The 19,388-nt window shown below is 37.9% G+C and overlaps 1 protein-coding gene across 1 annotated transcript; it reads right to left on the bottom strand.

Moving 5' to 3' along the window:
* Nucleotides 1-1,098: 1,098 nt before the first annotated feature.
* LOC311291457 (macrophage mannose receptor 1) lies at nucleotides 1,099-6,733 on the bottom strand (the record flags this gene model as incomplete). Its single annotated transcript, XM_084410492.1, has 6 exons — nucleotides 1,099-1,239; nucleotides 1,443-1,543; nucleotides 2,678-3,001; nucleotides 3,090-3,425; nucleotides 6,007-6,342; nucleotides 6,427-6,733. The coding sequence occupies 6 exons, from the start codon at nucleotides 6,731-6,733 to the stop codon at nucleotides 1,099-1,101; spliced, it is 1,545 nt and encodes a 514-aa protein (XP_084266618.1).
* Nucleotides 6,734-19,388: the final 12,655 nt, after the last annotated feature.

Genomic DNA, 19,388 nt, shown 5'->3' with positions numbered 1-19,388 from the left:
CGCTCGTTTCGTGTCTTAGGCCATCAATGTGTACTTATGATGGGGAATTGTTTCATTTGGACGTGGGGAATTGTTTTAATTTGGACTCTGTGCTTGTGTTTTGAGACAGTGACCATAGACCTGCATTATATGACTGACAGACAAGAACGGTTTGACCTAAAAATATCAAAATTGAAACTACTGCGGAAACAAAGACACCTACATCTTGGATGCCCTTGAGGTAAGCTAAAACATATCAAAAATTTATTTCAAAGTGAACTATCCCTTTAAATTTACTTAAAGCTCTCATCAATTTCAAAATAAAAGCACATATAGGCCTATATATATATATATATATATATATATATATATATATATATATAAATATATATATGAGAGAGAGAGAGAGAGAGAGAGAGAGAGAGAGAGAGGGAGGTTTCCATTAAATACTTAATACAATGTTAATAAAAAAATAAAAGTCAAATTCACAATCTTTAGTTTCACAAAGTAAATTTTATTTTGAACACATATAGCATATCTACTTAGTATATACTATAGTATATCTATACTTATATCTATAGTATATCTATTATTAATCATTCATGTATCTCAGAATGCAGAGAGAAAGAGAGAGAGAGAGAGAAATTTATTCCCCCAGTGTCGATGAATTAGCCTATAGCTGAATCTTTAGTTTTACAAAGTAAATTTGATTTTAAACACATAGCATATAAAAGTTACTTAAATGTGTCACCAATTTCAAAAGAAAACCCCAAAAATATATACAATTTCAAATTTAAAAACATCTAGGCATCACCCGAAAATGGAAATAGCCTAATATGCTCTTTGATTTCTGCCAATCAAATTTCCTTCAGATTCATTACGAGAAAGAAATCATCATACTTTCACTCTTTATTTCTGCATATACTCTAGAAACAAGAAACTAGAGACTCTAGAAGCAATAGTAAATGGTAGGCTATATTTTACATAAAATGACACTTGTGTTTAAATAATATAGATAATTATTACAATTCCTTAAAACAATCTACTTTAACTAAAAATAAAACTCCCTTTATATTCTTCAAGTCTGTTTTGAATTTTGATATAAAGATGTAAATAACATTACTTTTCATTACATTTATCATTGGAACTCGCTGTATGAGTGATCTTCCGATGAAACACATCTTCATCTTCACCTTCACTTTTTCTCCAGGTTATTTTGCTGTCACTTTCCAGCCCCAAGCTCTTCAGCTTTTCACTGATCTGGAAAATAATAATAATAACAGGAAAATAATCATAATAAAATGTTCAACCTAATAACAGCAACAATGTGATACGAGAGTTGCTTGCCTGCTCAAAACTCACAAGCACAATGCTATATGATGTTGTGTGCGGCTGTCATGGTACTGTTATGCATCCAAAGTTTGACACTGAAACTGAACACAATTTTTATGGCAGATACAAACCTGATTCAGAATGGCAGTCTGTAGTGAAGGATCATTCAATGTGCATTCTCCATTACAGGAGAACTTCAGTCTGACGATCTGCTTTTTAATTAACGTGTCATCTAGAGAAATTAAAAGTTCGTCATCATCAACACAGAAGATATATCAAAAGGGATGTAACGATTCACTCCGAGCCGGTTGAAATGAATCAATAATAACATGTCACGATTCAAGCTAGTCGGTTGAGATGTTTAACGAATCGCGATACACATTTTAATCAGAAGGGATGTTTACTATATACTGTGAACTCGCTTTACAGGTATGCTAGCAGCAAGCAAGTTGTAGCTAGCTTTACGGACGATGCGTGCACACCAGGGGGCTTATGTTTCATAAAAAACTGAAGCTTCCCCGGGCGCCGCCATTGATTAGCAGACCATCACCTGCTGTTAGCATCCCATTGACTCCCATTCATTTTGGCGTCACTTTGACAGCGAATAACTTTAAAGACTCCATTTGTCCATTATTTATTTCTAAAGAAACACGAAAATGTATAAAAGGCTCCATTACCATTACAGTTATGGCCCCGTAGAAGCAGTTTTTGTAATCCAGTGTTGAATCCAATGGGGTCGCTGTGTCCATTTCTTTTACTGTCTATGGTGCACACCGGTGCCGAGCAGAACAAGCATTTTCAGTTCATTCCAATGGAAGATGAGTTTGTGAGCATGCATGAGTAATGATACAAATGATACGAAAAAATATTAAAATCTTGCCTTTATCACAGTGTGAAACCCCTGCCACTGCTGTATTTAAATTATTTTAGATTTTAATTAAATTACACTTTGTGCAGTGAAGAAGGTGCCAGTATCCACTGCCTGTAATAGACAGACTGAGCTGAAACAAGAAAACAGCATTGGAAGATCTCCCTGGAGGGTCTTTTGGGGGATGTGTTTTAAAATGTCAATTTAGTGTTATTATTTGGCATAAAATGCATTTCAGTTTTACAAAGAAATGTGCAGCATTTTCTCTGAGAAATAAAAGGACTCTTGTTCAATTTGTCTTAAATCACATTTTGTTAAAAAAAAAATTTGTGCGAAAATCGTATTGTGAAACCAGTATCGTGAATCGTATCGCATTGTGTGTTGAGTGAATCGTTACATCCCTATATATCAGTGACAGTTGTTCGTAATATCTGTTTCAAGAATGATCTATAAATCTCTTGTTTGAATCATTTGATTCTGTTAACTGTGGAAACTCACCTCCATGGCAGATAAAAGGATGCTTTAGATCACAGCTGTATTGAGCCCATTTCCCAGAATCAGTTGTTGACATGCCGACACAGTCACCAGATCCTGAACTCTGGGATGGCTGACCTTCTGCCCAGTTTCTAAAACTGAGATTCCACCGCTCAGGCCATTCCCAAGAGTCCAGGAACAGACCAATCCAGAGCGATGCTTGATCACTGATCAGATTCTGCTGCTCTGCGCTGCTGATACTCGCCAAATCAGTGTGGTGTTGTCTGCAGTAACTCTGAGCATCTCTCCATGTCATAGCAGTCTCATTGATAATGAAACCAGTGCTATCTGTTCAGAAACACCAGATAAAGACCAGCCCTTAGTTCAGGATCTGCTAAAGTGTGGGAAAAAAAATGAACCCATTTTAAGGACTCACCATTGAAACACACAAATGGGAGAACGGTGCTGCAGCTCTCATCGTACCACTTTCCATTAAAACTCCTCACACACTCCCCATCACCATTTGGTTCTCCTTGATTCCAGTTACTGTACTGGGACAGTGGGCCCAAAGACCAGACCCAGCGATACTCTGTTCCATTGTGGAGACCTATCCATACTGAACCACTGTATCCAGCATCCATTGTATTTAGCAGCAAACCCGCGTCGATCATGTTGTCAGCAGTGGCCAAATCAGTGAATCTCGCTCTGCAGTAACTCTGAGCATCTTGCCATGTCATGCTTTCATTTATAAACTGGTACTGGTACTTGCGCCCTTTAGGAGGGAAATGACAGGATTGTAAAGATAATAGATATTTGAAGATACAATCATGATTAAAAAGCACTCTAAAACACATGATATTTTTTGGAGCAATTTATAAGCTGAAACTGAACAAATTAAATTAGTAATAGACTGAATATTTCTACTCTAATAATAAAGATGGCCTAAAAATATTCAGAACTGAACAGACACATTTGGGAGACATTGATCCAAAATGATTGAAATTAAAGATATTCTTTTTTTCAAACCTGATCTCACAGGGAACATAATTATGTTCTGAGGTGGTGATTTCATATGAATTTGTACGATGTGAATTGCACAAAAACTACGCATGAAGATAACCCTAAACATACCCGTCACTGAGGAGTAAGCAGAAAACTTATGAATGTGATTGTACGAATTCATACAAATTAGAGATGAAATCCATAGAGACTAAGAATGTTCCAAAGGTTGCTCCTCAAAAGGCTCAATACGCTGATTTCACGCAGCCGCCATTTTGAAATCGATTCCGGTGGGAAGAACCCCAGAAGTAATTAAACAATGCCTTGGGCTACCAACCTGAAGCTGCTGCCGCGATTTACACTATTGGATGGTAATATCCAATATAGGATATGTACTGTATATAGTTCATTCCTGCTTCTTTTTTTACTTTCTGAATTATATATATAATTTTTTTTATTTTTTTTATAAATGAATTTCACTGTATATAGTCTAAAGTATGAAAGAAATGTATGTACAGTTTTAGAATTGACACAACATCATTAAACACAACAATACGCCATCACATTCACGACTCTCCTGTGATTAAAGGCGACACTTCCGGTTTTCTTCCCACCGGAGCCTCGCTTTCGATTTCAAAATAACGGCTGCGTGAAATCAGCGTATAAGCCTCTGACAACCAAGTCCAGCTCATGGCCTTCATGTGTGGATTAGCATCTAAACCCGGCGGAACCGTTTCCACTGACAGGAGAAGAGGTGAAGGTGAGACACCTCTGCTGCCTTGTGGCTAAACCTAGCCATGGGTAAGGCTTCAGAGGTCAACCCTGAGGATAAATTCAGAGTTGGAGTCCTAAAGGCAGCTCTGGCAACTCCTGCGACGGCATCATCAAACCCAAGTTGTATCAGCTTTTTTTCAGAATGAAAGAGTTTGCGTAAGCGCTAGAGGAAGTCCTTCCAGGCGAAATAAACAGCAATGCAAGTGAGAGAGTGCAACACCTCAGGGATGCTGTGCACAGTACTGCCATTTCCATTTTTGGCAAGAAGACAAAAAAGTCTGCAGATTAGTTTGAAGCCAATGCCAAGGTGACAGGGCCAGTCACTGAAGCAAAGAGACATGCACTGGCCGTTTATAAGACCTGGCCCAGTCAACAAAACATGCAGGCTCTTCAGGCCACTCGAGGTAAGATTTAGCAGGGAGCTTGGCCATCTGCCAATGATTTTTGGCTACATCTTTGCTCCCAGATACAGTCTGCCACAGATTCTGGAAACATCAAGAGGATGTACAGTGGGTACGGAAAGTATTCAGACCCCCTTAAATTTTTCACTCTTTGTTATATTGCAGCCATTTGCTAAAATCATTTAAGTTTATTTTTTCCCCTCATTATTGTACACACAGCACCCCATATTGACAGAAAAACACAGAATTGTTGAATTTTTTTGCACATTTATTAAAGGAAAAACTGAAATATCACATGGTCCTAAGTATTCAGACCCTATTCGGTTCGATACGATACACTTGTGTCACGGTTCGGTTTGGTACATTTTTGATACAACAAAAAGAAAGAAATGCCAGAGAAATTTCCTTGATTTTTTTTTATTTAAAACTAACATCATAAAGTATGATATTTTTTTTACTTTGAGCAATTCTGGAGCAATAATTGACTCTTTTTAGGAGCATATAAAACAAAACAGCTCCTTGGAAAAAATATTGTAGTAGTTATAAACAAAGGTTTATTTTAGTTCAGAATGATTAACATTTGAGGGCAGCAACTGTATTCATAATGTCAAAATAAAACCGACGTAATGTTTACTGCTGGGTGGCACTCTCGCCTTGGGCACCAAATAACCTAGCCGGCCCTGGTCAGAAGCTTAGTGATGGTGAAGTTGAACTCATGCCACCGTGGAGTAGTTTGTTTATAACCTACTCTTAGCTTTTGACTTCTGCTGATTGTATTTACTTTTCAAAATGTGTAAAAGTTGTGTTAATTTGTATAGATTATCAAAATGCACCTTCATGCGTTTTGCATAATAATATAAATGATACGAATTCATACGAAATCACAAACTCAGAAAATAGCTTTTTCTCATGACATTGGGTTGTTTGGGAATAGTCACAGCTTCCTTGCATGCTTTCTGTATAGGTTAGTCTATAATTTATTTAAAAAAATAAAAAATAAATATTGTGCTGTTTTGAGTGTCAGGTTTTTAGACTTTTTAAAATATTTTTATAGTGATCAGTGCATTGTTGTGCTTGTACACACTCACTGTTCAATACAGTAATACACAATACTTCTACAGAACATGAAATGCTAGTCATTCTGTCTAAGTAACATGATCTAATTTATTAGATGCTCACATCCATGGCAGATAAAAGGATACTTAAGATCACAGCTTTCATGAGCCCATTTCCCAGCATTGGTTCTTGACATGCCAACACAGTCACCAGATCCTGAACTCTGGGATGGTTGTCCTGCTGCCCAGTTTCTAAAGAAGCGGCTCCATTTATCAGACCATTCCCAAGAGTCCTGGAACAGCCCAAACCAGATCTTATATCCAGATAAAAGAATCTTAGTTATCTTAGTATTTTCCTCAGAGCTGTGGATAGTGGCCAGATCTGTGTAATACTGTCTGCAGTGGCTCTGAGCATTACTCCAATTTTTAGCGCTCTGTACCAAGATGTATCCATTATTTTCTAATGAGAAAAAATAATAAGTTCATAGCTCTCCTTTCCCAGTTAAACTGCTCAATTATAAATTCAAAAGAACGGGGAACTCACCCTTGTAGCAAGTAAAATATCGTCCATAGCTACATCCATGATCATACCAGAACCCGTCACGATAAGCTATACAATCTAAATTCTCATTTGGCTCTCCTGAAGCCCAGTTAGAGTATGGAGAAGATTTGTTTTCTCCATTAGACCAAGCCCAGCGTTTCTGTGTCCCTCTCTTCAGTCCAATCCACACTGATCCACTGTATCCAGCATCCACTATATTCACCAGCCTGTTCACATCATCCATGGTGTCTACAGTAGCCAGGTCAGTGTACTTCGCTCTGCAGTAACTCTGAGCCTCTGGCCATGACATTCTCACATTTATATAGTGGTACTGACGAGAAAGAGCAGAACTGCTCCAGGAGAGCCCTGTTAAAATCAACTTGTTAAACCATCTGTGTACACATCATCATAAATACAGATTACACATGACCACACCAACCTGACAGCAGCAGCACAAACAGACTCCCGTCCATGACTGCTCACACAGATCCTCTCTGCTGGATTCTAATAAGAGATGATCAAACATTAATCAAACATTTCTGTCACAGTTCTGTTAGGAGTGAATACAAACAGTACATTGCAAATGTATCATGACTTCGCATACTTCATGTCAAGAAATGCACTCCAAATATGTTTAATTAAACATTAGAACTTACCAAACCCTTTTTTTCTATTAACAATTTCTGCATTTTATTCTCTAAGTTTTAATTATTGTACCACATTGTTTTTAAAAGGTACTATTTTAACAATCTGCATAGTATAAAACTGGTCCATACAGTTTTTGAAAGACAGTGTAGAGTGTATCCTTTGATGGAACTGATACTTTCTCAGTGTAGTAAGATATAAATCTGCTGGAACATACAGGATTAAAGGCAGACACTTTTATCCAAAGTGACCTACAGTATACTTTACATTTGATCAGTTCATGCATTATCTGGGAATCGAACCCATGTTGTTAGTGACATAATGCTCCAGTTTGCATTTTAGAGAACCCTGGAGGTAATATGCCCTTTAGTAGAGCATGTGCTGTTAAGCCATTTTGTTGCGAGGCATTTGAGAGAGAGCACACATTTGATATCCATCACCATCCATACTTTACTCTTGAAAAGGCATTGTCTTCAAGGGTTAAGGCAAGGCAAGGCAAGGCAAGTTTATTTATATAGCACATTTCATACACAATGGCAATTCAAAGTGCTTTACATAGAATAAATTAAAATAATAAAAAGAAATAAGAATAATTAAAACAGTTTAGGAAAATAAAAAATAAAATACAGTACAAACAGTCGGACGAACAGCGGCACAGTGCTCATTCAGTAAATGCACAGCTAAACAGAAGTGTTTTGAGTCTGGATTTGAAAGTGACTACTGTAGGAGCACATCTGATCTCCTCTGGAAGCTGGTTCCAGCTGCGGCTGGCATAATAGCTAAAAGCGGATTTGCCATGCTTAGAGTGAACCCTTGGTATTTCTAGCTGATATGATCCTAATGATCTGAGTGATCTGTTGGGTTTATATTCAGTGAGCATATCTGAAATGTATTGAGGTCCTAGGCCATTGAATGATTTCTATACCAGTAATAATACTTTAAAATCAATCCTAAAATTAACTGGGAGCCAGTGTAAAGACCTGAGGACTGGTGTGATATGTTCATATTTTCTGGTTCTGCTCAGAATCCTGGCGGCAGCGTTCTGTATGAGCTGCAACTGTCTTATGGTCTTTTTGGGAAGTCCAGTGAGTAGTCCATTACAATAATCCATCCTGTTGGTGATGAAAGCATGCACAAGTTTCTCTAAGTCTTGTCTGGAAACAAAGTATCTAATTCTTGCAATATTTTTCAGATGATAGTATGCTGATTTAGTTATTGCTTTGACATGACTACTGAAACTAAGGTCTGACTCTAGTGTCACACCAAGATTCCTGACTTGATAGTAGAAAGAGGTCACTTGCGCTTCAGCCCAGTTGGTGCTCACGGAACAGGACACAAAAATGAACAGAGGAGACCCGAGGTCTAGCTAGGACCAAGGAATGGGACCGGAGCACACAGCGTTTTAAATAATTTATTGGTACAAAACGACTAACGTTTCGACGCCCATGCGTCTTCTTCAGAGTCAAACAGTCAATGGCAACAATGTACAGATTTTAAAAGAATCAAAGCTCAAAGCATTGGCCACTGGCCTAGATGGGTGTGGTACATCAATTAACCAATCTTATACAAGCACTCAGGTGTGAACCAGGGCTGCGTTCAGCCCCGACAAAACGTTGCACAACGTTTTTTAAACAGAAACGGTGATGCGTTGAACACACTGTTCTGATGACGCAAGAGTTGCAACTATGGCAGCTGAGAAGGCCATTCTTTGTGTTCTTTGTGAAGAATTTTCTGAGCCTGATGAAGTCGGTATAAATATGTGTTTAATACTACAAAATATGCCCGATGTTACAGTTACTGCACTTGCCGCCCAGAACAAAAGAGAACATCCCAATCGAGTGAAGGGATTTGTGGAAACTGAAATGGAAGCACACATCTTACCTAATGCAGACTAAAACACATCTATTTAGCCTCACATACTGACTTTATTTGTAGGTCATACTGTTTTAATACCCTGTATTTTCTTTCTCATTTTTAGGAAAAGCACTTAATTACCATTGTTTATTTCTATACCAATACACTTGCAATGAAGCTAAAAATATAAACAACTACATCATTATGTTGATATCCTATATTTTTTACAATAAAACTTTCGACAAACATGTCTTCTAATATCCTCAGTTTTTGCGTATACCGAGCTGCATCGAACACATTTGTAAATGACTTTCCTTGAACCCGTTGTGCGAGTTCACTTTAATACCACGTGCTTTATATACAGTACATGTTGCTGCTGATTGGACTGCAGTTCTGACACACCCACCAAACAAGAGAAAACGTATCTCAAACCCCGTTGCACACCGGTGCACGCCGTTTCCAGGAAACATGACGTTCAACACGGAAACCGTAGCAAAACGTTGCGCACCGTTTTGAACTTGAACATGCCCCAGGTGTAAAAAAAAAAAAAAAAAAAAAAAAAAAATTATAAGCTATATAAATTAAACGCACAAAAAAAAATATATAATAATAATAATACTAATAATAATAATAAATAAAATAAAAATAAATTAATTATATATAAATTAAACACATAAAAAAATAAATAAAAAATACACAAATCCACTAGCAACGTATATACAAGTACCTCAAAATGCGAACTATAAAAAGCATGAGAGGCACAGTTCCTCATTAAGACCATTAGGTTCCACTGTGTTGAGAGTGAAAATCCAGAACGCCTCTCTTTGTAATAGGGACTTCACTATATCACCTCCTCGTTGGGAGGGTATAATTTTTTCAATACCCCAATATTTCAAAGACGCATTGGAGCCATGATTAGCTTGTACATAGTGTCTCGCAATTGCGTAATCCATATTACGGTTCCGAATTGCTGCTTTGTGTTCTGCAATGCGTAATTTAAGAGAGCGTTTAGTCTGACCTATATACACCAAACCACATGGACATTTCAACATATAGATCACGTGGGTGGTGTTACAATTAATAAAAGAATTAATCTTGTATTTTTTACCTGACTGAGGATGGAAAAATTGCTTTGTGTCATTTGAGTTAGAACAATGGGTGCAATGCCCACATCTGTAAAAACCCAAAGGAGGAGCCGGCAACCACGTAGGTTTTGATGGGGGGCTCATGGTCGTGTGAACCAACCTGTTTCTCAGTGAGCGAGGGCGCTTAAAAGTAATGCACGGCGGTTCTGCGCATATATCTCTAAGAGCTGGATCGCTTTGCAGGATATGCCAGTGTTTCTTAATAACATGCTTTATTTCTCCACCAATATGAGAGAAATCAGTGGAGAAACAAAGTCTTTGCTTTGAGGCGCGTTTGGTTTTTGTCAAGAGCTGTGATGGTTGCGTCGATCTAGCTCGTTCATAGGCTGCGGAGATATCGCCTTCAGCATAGCCCCATTGCGAAAGCACTCTGTCATTTCTACTGCTCCGCGCTCAAACTCGGCATCGCTACTACAATTTCTTCTAAACCGTAAAAATTGACCAATGGGAATATTTTTAATAAGTTGTTTAGGATGCTGGCTATCTGCTCGGAGGAGGGTATTTCTACACAGAGGTTTACGATAGATCGATGTTTCTAAACCTCCTTGGGAATTTTTGTAAATAGTCAAATCTAGAAAACTAATATTTTCTGTAGTGTTCTACTGTGAATCTCAAAAAAGATGTAGTAGAGTTAATATAGGCCATGAAATTCTCCAATTCAAACGAAGTCCCCTTCCAAATGAAGAAAACATCGTCAATGTATCTCTTCCAAAGAGGGATTTTAGGGAGGAATAAGTTGTTCACAGGGTTATCAATAAATTTAGCTTCCCATAGACCCATTACTAAGCATGCATAAGATGGAGCAAAGACCCCACGCTTCTGTAGATAATAATGGCCCGCATATTGGAAATAATTCATTGTTAAAATGACTTCCGACAATGTCAGTAAAAATTCATTGGGAGGAGCTATATCAGTGGCCCGTCTTTCAAAGAAATGTAGTAACGCCTCAGTCCCTGCTTTATGAGGAATACATGTATACAAACTTTGCACGTCACAAGTTACCAGCATGAAGTCCTGGTCACATTCAAACGAATCCAAGAGTCTCAATATGTCAGATGTATCCCCTAAAAAAGATGGTAATTCACATACATATTTTTTCAAAAAGAAGTCAAGATATTGTGACAAGGGTTCAGTTAGACAACCAATACTAGACACAATGGGCCTGAGTGGTGGATCAATAAGGGATTTATGTATTTTAGGAAGTCCATAAAACACAGGACATACAGGATGTTTTACAGTCAAAAAGTCTTTTTCTTTTTCAGTAATCCAATCATTATGTAGAGCCTTCTCCAATAACTGATCAATCTCCGCTTTATGATGTTCTAGGGGATTGTTACACTTCATTAACTCGCAACGTTTAGTTGTTTGACCCCTTGAGTGAAGGTATGCGTTCACCTTGAGAACTTCATCTTTGTTTCCAAATGCAATGACTTCAGTTTTGTCTTTGTTTAACTGAAGAAAGTTTTGACACATCCAATTGTTGACTTCATCAATGCATTGGCACAGGGAGTCAATGGGGCTGTAATCGTTAGGCGATAGGGCTAAGTAGAGCTGTGTGTCGTCTGCATAGCTGTGGTAAGAGATCTGGTTCTTTCTCATTATTTGGCTCATTGGGAGCATATACAGGTTGAACAGGAGTGGCGCAAGAATTGAGCCTTGAGGGACTCCGCATGTCATGGATGTCCATTCAGACTTATGGTCTCCTATACTCACATAATAACCTCTCCCATCTAAGTATGACCTGAACCATTTAAGGACTATCCCAGAAAGCCCCACCCATTTTTCCAGCCTGTCCAGAAGTATGTTATGATCGACAGTGTCAAATGCAGCACTGAGGTCAAGTAGCACCAGCACTGATAATTTGCCTGAATCAGTATTTAAGCGAATATCGTTTATTATCTTTATGAGCGCTGTCTCTGTGCTGTGGTGCGATCGGAAACCAGATTGAAAATTGTCAAAGGATCCATTCAAGCTTAAGAATTTGTTCAGCTGATTGAAGACAACTTTCTCAATTATCTTGCCTATGAAAGGAAGATTTGAAATCGGCCTATAGTTGCTTAATATGGTCTTATCCAGATTGCTCTTTTTCAGGAGGGGCTTGGCAACTGCAGTTTTCAGGGAGTTCGGAAAACTCCCAGAGAGAAGTGAGGCATTTACCACTTCTAGAAGATCTGCTTCTAAACTGTTTAACACACTTTTGAAAAATTATGTGGGAAGCGTGTCAAGAGCGCAGGTTGATGTTTTAAGGTGCTGTACGGTTTCTTCCAAAATGTTGCCATCAATTTCTTTGAAATCAGACATCGTAACTACTTTCTCAGGTGGTTTGATCTGTCTGACCCCAGCGCAACTCAAGTATGTGCTGATCACCTTTCTGATATTATTGATTTTCTCAGAGAAGAAAGAGGCAAACTCACTGCACTTGCTGTCTGAGAGCATTTCACTGGGAATCTGGCTTGGGGGGTTTGTCAGTCTCTCTACAGTAGCAAAAAGAGTGCATGTGTTGTTTAAATTGCTGTTTATAATATTTGAGAAGAAAGTCTGTCTAGCTTTGCCTAGCTCCATATTGAAAGCATGGATGCTGTCTTTGTAGATGTTATAATGGACTACAAGATTTGTCTTCCGCCACATGCGCTCTGCTTTTCTGCATTGTCTTTTCATATTTTGCACTGCTGTTGAGTTTCTCCAAGGTGCTTTTTGTCTGCCACTCTTCTTCCTGACTTTCACAGGAGCAATATCATCAATTACACCTTTAACTTTTGAGTTAAAAGAATCAAGGAGAAAATCAACAGAGTCTGCAGATATGCTTGGTGTTGAGGATATAGCCTTCATAAATAGCACACTAGTGTTCTCATTTAAGCATCTCTTCTTGACAGACACAGATCTCGCTTCAGTGGCAGGAGAGATCAATATATCAAAGAAAATACAGAAATGATCAGACAGTGCTACATCCTTAATAACAATCAGTGAAATGTTTAGACCCTTACTGATAAGTAAATCTAGAGTGTGTCCACGATTGTGTGTGGGTCCATGAACATGCTGGGTCAGATCAAAAGTTTTTAAAACAGTTTTGATTTCTTTTGCCATATTGTTTTCTGCATTATCTATGTGAATGTTAAAATCTCCAGCAATGGCAAAACAGTCAAACTCTGAGGTAATTGTTGATAACAGTTCTGTAAAGTCCTCAGCAAAGGCTGGAGAGTATTTTGGAGGCCTGTAAATAATGATAAGTAAAATGCGTGGAGCACCTTTTAACACAATACCCAGATATTCGAAAGACGGGTAATTCCCAAATGATATTTGCTTACATTGATAGATATCTTTAAAAAGTGCAGCTACACCCCCACCTCTCTTAACAGCTCTGCAGACACTCATAAAGGTAAAGTTAGAAGGGGATGTTTCATTGAGGATAGTAGCACTGCAGTTGCCTTCTAGCCAGGTTTCATTTAGAAGCATAAATTCCAGGTTGTTTGTAGTCGTTGACTAGAAGTGATTTATTTTTAAGTGAACGAATGTTTAAAAGAGCTAACTTGACAGGCCCCACAGCAATCTTAGTTTGACGTGTAATAGGCACCAGATTAGTTGTGTTTGCTGTACGGCTATTGAAGGCCTTAGACTTTCTATCTTGTAATAGAACAGCAATAGAGAAAGATACAGGCACACTGGGTTCCCGCTTGTTTTGTAAACATTTGAGAAAGTTACTGTTATCAGAGCGGGGACCCGACACATATCACTGAGAGCTGGTATCAGTTGTTTTTGGTTCACCTCGAGCAGATGGAGGAGGGTGTGGGCCCTGGCGTTGTGGCAGAGGCCGAAGAGCTCTCACAGGAGGAGGGGGAGGCCGAGCTGGGCCCGCAGGCTTTGGTGCGGGTGGTTGAGGTGCCTGACGTTTTTTGGTTGGTATCTGGGGGCTTCCAGCAAAAGAGTGGGATAGTTTGGTTCCAGCATACACCAGTTCTTCCATTTTCTGTGAGAAACACAGAAGTGGGGATGCTGGGGAGAGGGTAAAAGTGTCTGTTGAAAGGGACTGTTGCTCTGGTGTTATAGGAGGCTGTGATATGCTGTCCTGGCTTCCCTGGTTGTTTTCCAGGAAGTCGTCCTTGGGTGCTGAATCTTGGAGCAGTTCTAATATGTCACAGTCTGTCTGTGGTGAGCTCTGTGGGCAGGGCTCAGCTGAGATTGAGTCCGTGAGCAGAGGTTGTTGTGGCGGAGTGGTGTTATCATTGTCCTTGTGTGGTATGTCAACTGCATGTCCATTTTGCTGCTGAAGTGAAGTCCTGTGCTCATTACTGTGTCCAGGTGAGTGTGTGCTGTTCAGTTTGAGTGGATTGGCACACACTGCAGAAGGATGATTGAGGGAGAAGTAGATATTGTCCTTTAGCACTCTTGAACCAAGTTTGGGTGGTGGCCATCCCGATGAAACAGTTGTCGTTGACTCCAGAAAAGAATGAAATTGTCAATGAAGTTCACTCCTTTTGTATTGCAGGTTTTTTGCAGCCGTATTAAGCCCAAGCAGCCGTGAAAACCTGTTTGTTCCTCTTGCTGGGAGTGGTCCACTGATGAATGTTTGAACTTTCAGTCTTTTAAGCATTTCAAAAAGTTCATTGACTTGACTTCTTAAGGAGTTCTGACTGCTCTTTATGAATATCATTCTTCCCCACATGAATGATGAGTCGATTTGCAGTCTTATGTTCCATCAGAATGTTCTGAAGTTCCCTGTTTACATCCGAAGTTGTTGCTTGTGTTAAGGCTAAATCAATAATGTTATGAATGTTCTTTCATGTTTATCATATCATGGTGTTGCATTTGAAGATGTTAGATGTGCATACAGATGGACTACCAAGCACATTTTACATGCTTGTTGGATTTGCATTGTAATTTGTAATTTGGGTATTTAAGAATCTTTTGGTTTAATTTCAAATTTGTGTAAACATTTGCATACTAAAAGGAATGCAAGCTGTTGTGGTATGCAATAATATTGTAATGTTGTCAATGCTATTGTTATGTATTCTATGCTATATATATTTGAGAATGATGTATCAGAAGAGGTTTATGCTCATCTAAGTGTCTGGTAAGTTAATGTATATTTTCTACTGTTGTTTTTTGCAGTTTTACACCGCTTCCATTAAATGCACTTATCAGCTCTGTCTTGGGTAATTTTTTGGAGGAGTGTTAAAGGGATAGGTCACTTTGAAATACAATTTTGGTATGTTTTAGCTTACCTCAAGGGCATCCAAGATGTAGGTGTCTTTTTTTCCGCAGTAGTTTCAATTTTGATATTTTTAGGTCAAACCGTTCTTGTCTGTCAGTCATATAATGCAGGTCGATGGTCACTGTCTCAAAACACAAGCACAGAGTCCAAATTAAAACAATTCCCCATCGTCCAAATTAAACAATTCCTCATCGTAAGTACACATTGATGGCCTAAGACACGAAACGAGCGGTTTGTGTGAGAAAACGAACAGTATTTATATCGTTGTTATCTCTTGAAAACAGCACACGTCCAAATGATCTGACGGCGCGGGCGGGTATAGGTATATAAATAGATGTCGCCTTGGCTACTGCAGTTCAATGGAACGAAACCGTAGCCAAGCGACATCTAGTGTATACATCTATACCCGCCCGCGGGCGGGTATAGATGTATACACTAGATGTCGCCTTCGCTACTGCAGTTCATTGGAACAAAACCGTAGCCAAGGCGACAACTATGTACATATCTATACCCGCCCGCACCGTCAGATCATTTGGACGTGTGCTGTGTTCAAGAGATAACAACGATATAAATACTGTTCGTTTTCTCACACAAACCGCTCGTTTCGTGTCTTAGGCCATCAATGTGTACTTACGATGGGGAATTGTTTTAATTTGGACTCTGTGCTTGTGTTTTGAGACAGTGACCATCGACCTGCATTATATGACTGACAGACGAACGGTTTGACCTAAAAATATCAAAATTGAAACTACTGCGGAAACAAAGACACCTACATCTTGGATGCCCTTGAGGTAAGCTAAAACATATCAAAAATTAATTTCAAAGTGAACTATCCCTTTAAGCTTTCTGCATAGACATGCTCTAGTTTTCAGCTACAGGAATACAGAGTTGCTGTACTTGAATATCATTGGTTCTTATGAGAATTTGCTGGTGATGTTACTCATTTGTTAGTCACTTTGGATAAAAGTGTCCAGAGTTGTGCAGGTTAGTGCCATCAAGTCTTTGAAAAAGTGCACAGATGCCTGAGACACAAGTACAGTATGTCACTGATTACTACATATTAGCCTTGAACTAAAATAAAAGTAACCTCCGGAGTCTGACCCACCTGAACATACCAAATTACACTATTTATAATTAAACTTCAGAATGAGCATCAGAATGAGATTAATAATAATAATTGAATAGCATATCTTATATAAAAAAAAAACACATTTATATAGCCTATGTTAGAATTTTGTGTTAAACCGCAGTGTCAAGATCATCAATATTATGCTTTTTGCACATGTGGAATACTTTTCGGCTTTTGGCCTCATGTAGGTCTAACACAAAAAATATATGCAAATATTTGTGGAGTCAAGATGCTAGTAATTTTCATATTCAAATAGCTAATTTTCATTGAAGATGTTTCAGCACGTACAGTAGCATCTTATCGATGGACAAAACATTCCATCATGCGCTAAAAGTATTCCACATGTGCAAAAAGCATAATATTGATGATATCTTGACACTGCGGTTTAACACAAAATTCTAACATAGGCTATATAAATGTTTTTTTTTTTTATATAAGTTATGCTAAATTCCACTAGAAACAAACCTTGTTGTATTATTTTAATTTAATACTGTGAAGCTGCTTTGATACAATCTGTATTGTGAAAAGCGCTATACAAATATACTTGACTTGACTTGACTATTCAATTATTATTATTTTACTACTAGTATTACTATTATTTAAATTGTGGATCAGGGAAGACCAATAAGTGTTGCAACACATTTAATTTGTAACAAAGTGAAAACATTCATATTTTAGACCTTGGGCATGAATGCACACTGGAAATCAAATTAACTCAATAGTCAACAGCAAAGTGGAAACATATGGAAATACACAAAACATACAGTAGACTAAACCCTATAAACTTAACAGATAGTGTGTTTGACAATAGTATGCTGTAAACTGTAACAATTGTTTATTTATTCATTTGTAAAAGTTTAAGTCAACTTGAAATGTGAAGTTGCATTAAGTGACAACTTGGATATTCTGAAGTTAAAGTTAAATCCGTTAAAGTAAAATGTTATATTTTCAGAGCTAATTCCAACAATTTTTTTACAGCATTAACATCATCGTAAACTACGGCCAAACATAAACTTGTAATTTCTTACCTCAATTTTTTCTTTATATTTTTACACAGAGACGTATGTAAAACTGCTAAAGTCACCCCAGGAGGTTCATAGGCATACACATGTACAAGTGTGATGTCGCAGCACATGGTTATTTCAGGTTAACCCTGCCCATAAATGTCAAGTAAAACAAAACAAACTGTCTTTGGTTGCTTTACATGTTTGACTCTTTGCTTTACATGTTTGACATGTTTTTGTCCTGAGTAGGAAAGCAGACGAGACCTTTAGCTATTTATTCTAACAAACCCCCAGCCTCAAAAAGGGACGATTTTAACATGCTGTAAAAAATGATACGTTTGGGTATTTTGAGCTAAAACTTTACATACACACTCTGGGGACATCAGAGACTTATTATTATATCTTGTAAACAGGGGCATTATACCACCCTCTTTAAAGAATGTTGGTAAACAGACAGTTGACGGCACCCATTGACTTCTATAATAGAAAAAAAAAAAATATACAATACATCAACTTTTTAATTACCAACATTCTTCAAAATATATTATTTTGTGTTCAGCAAGAAGAAATAAATTCATACAGGTTTGGAACAACATGAGGGCGAGTAAATGATGAAAAAAAAAAAAAGACATTTCTGGATGAACTAACCCTTAAATTATCATCATTAATATTATTACTATTTTTTTAATTATTTACATTGTTGATTAGGGGAGACCAATAAGTGTTGCAACAGTTCATTTCAAATGTATGTAACATAAAGAGAAAACGAACATTTTAAATCTTGGGCATGAATGTACTCTGGAAATCAAAATTACAAATACATCACCAACCCCCTTTTTCTATTTCATTTGAAACATTTTAATTCACAATGGTAAACATAAGAGACAACAGCACTTTGGAAACACATGGACACAAAACATACTATATTAAGTTTATAGAGTTTAGCATACTGTGTGTTTGGCAATTGGTGGCTGTAAACTGTAAAAATTGTTGATTTAAACAATTAAAATGTGCAGATGATTATCAAATTCATAAAGAAGCCTCACCCGCTTTGATTGAATCACAACTTCTATCATCTGATTTGGCTTAGCATCATCACACTCTAATGTCAAGAAAATGAAGAGCCCTTTAAAATCAACATGTTAAAACATCTATATGTGTACACATCATCATAAATAAAGATTACAAATGATCACACCAACCTGACAGCCAGTGGCGTAACTTTGTTTTAAAAAGTGGGTGGGACAGGTGGGGTGGGGGTTGCTAATTAAATGCTAAATCAGATATATGTACAATAACATTTCGATGTCCAGCAATCGATTAAAATATTTAAATATAATGGGGTTTAATTTGTTTTTTAATGAATCTAATCTAATGTATGTTGTCAGTGCAGAGAATTTTAGTGTGAATAAATACATCGATTTCGCCTATTTGACCAACGTGTACCGTCCAGTGGTAGAACTTTCGCTGGGTTCTGGGTTCTAATCCGTACTCGTTTATTTATTTTTTTTCTCATCAAAACTGATTATGTTCATCAGTGTTTGTATATCAAGCAGGGCCACTTTGTGTGCATTATGTTTTGTGATTTCACCAGAACGAATAGAGCGTATCCGCAATGGATTGAAGCGCGCGTCCGAGTGAAGACAGTGCGGCGTGTGCGCGAGCCACACGAGAAAACACTGTATCCGCGCCACTGATTGCAGCGGCAACGAGCACTTTGATCACTTGATTTAAAAAACACATTTGAGCGCCAGATCGCCTCTTGTTTAAAAAACGAATGAAATGAATGCTCTGCCAGTTAACTGGAGATGTTTTATTTATTTGTAGAATTGGTACATTCGTGCCACGAGATGTTTTAAAAAGTGGTGGGGACAATATCGCCCCTGGCAAAAAGTGGTGGGGACATGTTCCACCCGTCCCATCCGCAAATTATGCCTATGCTGTGAGCAGCAGCACAAAAAGACTCCTGTCCATGACTG

This window comes from Rutilus rutilus (assembly GCF_951802725.1).
Source record: "Rutilus rutilus genome assembly, chromosome: 6".
Taxonomy (NCBI): Eukaryota; Metazoa; Chordata; class Actinopteri; order Cypriniformes; family Leuciscidae; genus Rutilus; species Rutilus rutilus.
The sequence above is the reverse complement of the archived record's forward strand: the minus strand, read 5'-3'. Positions and strand labels throughout refer to the sequence as shown.